Source organism: Fibroporia radiculosa (genome assembly GCF_000313525.1).
Source record: "Fibroporia radiculosa TFFH 294 genomic supercontigs, scaffold84148, whole genome shotgun sequence".
NCBI lineage: Eukaryota > Fungi > Basidiomycota > Agaricomycetes > Polyporales > Fibroporiaceae > Fibroporia > Fibroporia radiculosa.
In genome coordinates, this window is record NW_012133148.1 from 1 (window position 1) to 5,912 (window position 5,912).

The 5,912-nt window shown below is 45.2% G+C and overlaps 1 protein-coding gene across 1 annotated transcript; it reads right to left on the minus strand.

Moving 5' to 3' along the window:
- Window positions 1-2,648: 2,648 nt before the first annotated feature.
- FIBRA_09586 (uncharacterized protein) lies at window positions 2,649-5,695 on the minus strand (the record flags this gene model as incomplete). Its single annotated transcript, XM_012321871.1, has 7 exons — window positions 2,649-4,092; window positions 4,152-4,639; window positions 4,699-4,970; window positions 5,020-5,241; window positions 5,292-5,297; window positions 5,357-5,416; window positions 5,470-5,695. The coding sequence occupies 7 exons, from the start codon at window positions 5,693-5,695 to the stop codon at window positions 2,649-2,651; spliced, it is 2,718 nt and encodes a 905-aa protein (XP_012177261.1).
- Window positions 5,696-5,912: the final 217 nt, after the last annotated feature.

The window sequence follows — 5,912 nt, forward strand, 5'->3', positions numbered from 1 at the left end:
TATCGGCGTAGGACTATAGCGTGTATTAGTCCTAAGTATAGTTAACCAGTTGAACTCCTGATCCTCAGTCGTTAGGTCCCTTAACACTGAAGGTATCCCTATGAAGGTATATAGGGAACAAGAGGACAAAACTAAAGTACAGTGGCACAACCAGTGCTACTTAAATAGAGTAGAGCAAATAGAGTTTAATAAGTATGAAACACTGAGTTGGATCAGTCAGACAGAACAGTTTTCACTGGGTTGTATCAGTGATGAAGATGAAATGTGATAGAGACGAAACATGATGTAAGTGAAACATGATATAGATGAAACATGATAGATATGAAACACTGATGTAGATAAAACACATCAAGTGATGGAATCAGTTGTATAGTTACAGGGTCAACGACAAATAGTTAGGAAAAGAAAAAGAACCCCCCTCCCGAGGCTGTAACACCAGGGGTCTTGTCTTACAGTATTAGGGGGGCTTACCCTACATGCATATAAGCTAGTAGGTCTGTGCCAGTTAGGGCCAGACTAGTTATATTCATTCACCTGCTTTATCAAAAGTCATCCTCTACAGTAAATCGCTAGCCAACCCTTTATAAGACTATAGTTAGTGAGTCAGATAGTACTAGGGATTGGGTTAGGGTTTAGGATCTAGGAGACAGTCACTGCAGGTCATTGCGTGACATGCTCCATATACACCATTAGCTATCTAAGAATACCAATGTCTGATGTGTGAACAATCTATCTCATGTATGGTCAGTAGTTCTACAGTGATGATCACCTGAATAGCTGTGTATGTTCCTAGTACAAATGGGGAAATCTCTATGTGAACGTATGATTGCCTATTTGCCATGCTTCTGATAAGCTGAACACCTGACTAGTAACATGTCACCATGCATGACACTATCCTTATCTAGGTAGATATCTAATTGGATAAGATGTAGATCATCTAGAACACTTTATGATAAGATAGACACTATGAAATTCTGTGACATCTAGTAAGATATCTAATTGGATAAGATGTAGATCATCTAGATACTGAGATAAGATAGATGCTAAGAAATTCTGTGACACTCGGCCTTAGTTGATTACAAACTCTAGTACAAGTCATCAGTCTAGGACTCAAGCATCATAGTCTTAGGACACCCAGTCAACCCAGTAGAACTCCTGATTGTCAGTTGTTCTGGGTCCCTTAACACTTTGGTGAATATTGATGAATCTTGCAATATGACACCATTCACATTCTCTCCTAGCCTCTATAATGCCCTCTCTCACATTTTTCATTGAATGCAATAATAGGCTCACTATCTCAATCCCAATGGCAGAGCAGTACCATGGTGATAACATTGTATCCTGTGATCCAGGCTACAGAATACACACTGTGCATATCAATGGAATGATGTTCTTGTGATGTATATCACCATCAAAGAAGCCTGGAAGCTCTGCATTGAAGAGGGGCACACCATTCTTGTCCATTAGGAAAATGTACCTTTTACTTTTTTGCTTTTTTTTGCTTTTTGTGCTTTTTATTTTCTTATGTATATTTTTAAGTGGATTTCAGAATACATATGCAACATTGCTTTTTTTTGCTTTTTTTTATTAAAAAAAAAGCACAAAAAAGCAAAAGGTATATTTTTCTTAATGTCAAAGCAATGACCTACCAGTTTATGTCCCATCACAGAGGCATAAACATGTAAACTTAATAGGAGCCAATTAGTTTCTGAATTTCAGTGTCAGCCATCATTCAATATTGGAAGATTCCTTCACATACCACCTCCACCAGGAAGTCAAGGATCAGAAGTGAATGGACAACCTAATCATGCACTTCTGGCAATACCTTGAAGACTGTAGATGATGTTCAGAAGAGAAGAAAGTGGCACTGAAGGCTAAATTGAAGGAAGAGACTATAGGTGCATTCCCCCATACAGAGAAGCTGTCCAAGGGCAAGCTTGGTAATATGTTCAAAGACATCTATGCTGGTGAAGAACTGTAGACAATTGTCAGTGTGTCTCTTTGTCCTAAAGCTACTCCTTCTAATGACATGCCATGGCTATCAGAAGGAGAATATTAGTGGAGCTTGCATGGCTACTCAAGAAGTATAGAAAGACATAGGTTCCATAGAAAACTGAGCTATGAAAGCATGAAGGTGCCAGGGAGGTCATTACTGGTGAGGAGCTCTAAGGCAGGAGAACATATAGCATGTCTATCTTGGTTGTAGATTGTAGAGCATATATAGTAAGGAGCAATTGTGGTCCTCTGGCAAGCTCATGGTTGCAGTTGATAGTCTGAATTCCATCTAGCAAGCACAAGTGTATCAAATAAATGATCTTTTCTTCCAAGGATACCAGTTCCACAGCATGTACTCCATTATGAGTGTCTTAGATGTCAATGTTACCAGTCGAAATGTTGCTGATTTGGTTCAACTCAAGTCTATTTAACTGGTTATACACACAAATACAAGTGGACCATCACAATAGACTTCTAGGGCAATCACAGTTGATTCAAGGCTAGAATAGGCGGCCCGAGCCCTCAGCAAGTGGGCACACAGACACAATAACACATCAAACCCTGATGAGACTTATCTCTTGGTACCAAATGAGGCTTGATCAAAAAAAATCTGCACAAGCTCTCTTGACCGCCTGGGTCAACCTCATCCCTTGCTATAGTGTAACTGCGGCACGACCGACCAGCAAAGCGCCATCGTCCAACTGGGGAGCATCACTAGATCGAAGGCCACCAGGAACCTTGTTTCGAAGAAGCGCATTGTCTATCCAATCGTAGCAGTGGTTGTCGAGAGTCCAGGTTGGTTTCAAACGTTGAACAAGGCTCAAGTTCGCTGGGTCTTGTCGCGGGTGCTCCTCGTACAGGTCCCTGCCCCCAAGGAGATAGGCATAATTTGCTTTGCTGTCGACAACCGCGTATACACTGGGCGAACAGCCCGTGACGTTGATGGCGTAACGCGGATGGCCGATCTCGCTCAAGCCAGGGTCTTCCGTCAACTTCTTACTCCGGAAGCTGCGGAAGTGTCCTTTGTAAGTCTGCAGTTTGGATGGCGATGAGTGGGGGTTAGCCATGGCGGTATCATAGTATTGCCGCTTTGAACTCGCTGTCTCCACTCCCAATTGCATTACCAGAGTAATATAAGGGCGTTTGTCGTCCTTGCTGGGCGGAAAGAAACCATGTTTTCGGTTCAGCTCTGCCTGGTCAATGACCCAAGCATGTTGCGTGTCCCTGTTCCTGACCTGTATAAGCATCGCTGTCATGATGTTCTCTGTGAGCTTCTCGTTTCGAAGGATAATCGGAATGATGATGTCGATGATAGGATTGTTTGAGCTGCATTGCATTGCCATCCCGCGCATAATTGCTGCCCACACTCCATACGTATTGGTGACCGTCTCGTCCTCGTTCCTCGCGAAATGTGTGAACCGCACGTACGCGTCTTCGAATGCCTCTGCGAGCGTTGTCCCTTGAGGTTGATTGTCCGGACGACTGCTCTTGATCGCTTCCATGTGCGTCTTGCCAAAAAGAGCCTCCAAGAAGTCAAGCAAGCGAACAGGCCGGTCAATCCTCTCGTCGTCGTCGTTGCCTTTGTTCGCCCGCGCCTTCTTGGAAGCGGCGTCGAAAGCTTGGATTAGTATCAATCGAGCTACAAGCTCCCCTCTTTCTCCCTTTGAGATAAGGCCATCGCGCACATGCTGACTGAGAATGTCTGAAACTCTCCAGCTCTCTTTCCTCTTCTCTTCCCCTTCTACTTCCTCCTCCTTCCCCGTCCCTTGCCACATTTCCATCACCTGCGCAGCAGCCTCCGCGAGGATAGGCTCAGAAGGATACCCAGAACGCATATACTGCCGATGCTTAGGAACGCTGTAGGCAATACGCATGTGCCCCTCCACCATTCCAGTTTCTAGATGTCTGGCATATTCCCGACGGGGTTCCATGTCCAGTAACAAGCGGGAGCTTAACACTGACAACTGTATCAGCGTTTTCTGGGTCGGATTCCCTGCCTCGACGTAGTAATTGTCGAATCCGGTCAACTTCGAAAGAGCAAAGCTGATCAGCGAGTTGCGGACGTCCAGATTACCTTGTTTGTACAGCGCCAACCACCTGCCAGTGAGGTCGGAGTTCACGTTAGATACCCGTAAACACAGTTAAAACGTACTTACAGGGGGCGTCCAAATCGACAGACAACTGAAAGATCGCAGGCTTCACTAAGTGTGAACTGTCTATCTTTGATGAAAGGTTTATCGTCCTGCAAACAGTCGAAAGGGAGCTCGGTATACGGCGCCTGGAGGTAATCCCGTGCAACTCTGCGCACACGGTCTGATGGATGTTTCTCTTGTGCTGGGGAGAATCCATGCATGCGCGAATTAGTCGACAAGACAATGGCGAATAGTCGAACACCAAGGAAGCAATTCAATGCAGACGTAAGTGCATCAAACCGCGACTTTGACATTCCCCCTTCTGCTGCACTAATTGTGGCGTTTGTCAGAGTGTGGGCTTCATCAAAGTATAAAATCATCGTCGGCGACTGTGACTGATTTCCTACCACATGGATCTTAATCCAGGATACTAGTTCCTCTCCAGCTTTGGAAGCGCGTTTCTCGAGCTGCGTTGTCATCTCGGCGTCTAAGTCACGTACGTTGCCTATTTGCTGCAATATACATAGTCATCCTGAACGTCAAGCACGTCACACACCAAAACGACACGCACCATGGTAGCGACTCGTACAACATCTGCATACAACTCCTCGCGCGTGCATTGACCTTGTGTGTTGCGAGCCAGCTCCCTCCGCCAGGCGAACGCAAGGTCCTGAGCTGTGTCGAACATCTCATCTGGCCATTTATTGTTGAGCCAACTAAGAATCTTCGAGAAGAGCGTCTCGAAAAATACGCAGTAATTGTTGCGCGCATCTTCCCATGTCGCAAAATGCGTATGTATAAGAAAGGCCACAATCGATGTGTCCGAGGGAGGATATGCATAGCCTATAGGACATTAAAATCATGGTAGTAGCGAAAAAGCGTAATGAGTCACCTATGTTCGCAGCCGCGTCACGGACATTGAATGGGATCGTAAAAATTGATTTAGCAAGCTCATCGACCGTCCGAGATTTTCCAGTCCCAGAGCTTTGGACCAGAGGCAGATAGTTGGCATACGATTGGTTCAATCGTACGTGTTCGCTCATGTTGCTGATGGTACGAAGCAACACCTGATGGTAATGACCTTCAAAGGGCAGCCTCCAAGCATGCTCGGTAGCTAGCTAGGAGTTAGTGCACATTCTGCAGGACGCTACAGTGATCGCACACCTAGTTCTAAAAGATATGACTCCGTCAGTCGGTAGCAAAAATACACAACTAAAGCTGGTACTCACTTTCAGAAGCCTTGACATCCTCACTAAACCTCATATTCACCTTCTTGGGTTGAAGTATCCCTATGAACCGTCAATTTATTAAGAGCGAGGCACATGGAAATAATGACACACACTTAGGCGAAGTACTTCAGAGAAATCTTGGGATTTTACTGCATTCGCCAACATGTTCCTGAAGAGCGGACTATTGCACAACGGCTCACACTCGTCCCAAATCTGATATTTCGAGTCAATATTTGCACCTGCCGATATCATAGCCTGTAGGACAATACGAGCGACTGATGCGATTGTGGGAATCAACTGCCAGAGCTCTTGTGGACAGTGTGCCGGAAGAGTAGTCATGATAGCAGCGTTTAGTGTGGCGCGATAGCCATTAGAGAGTTTATCATTCGATACTGGCCTAAGGTCTAGCTGTGCCTGAGACTCAGCCATGAGCGTTGGTGGACTCGGTTTTCAGTATTTGAATGCAGAAAAGATCTAGGGCCATCTGTCGTATGTATTTAAAATTGGCACAGTTCAAAATCGACAACATCACATGACCCACCATGGGGAGCGGCAG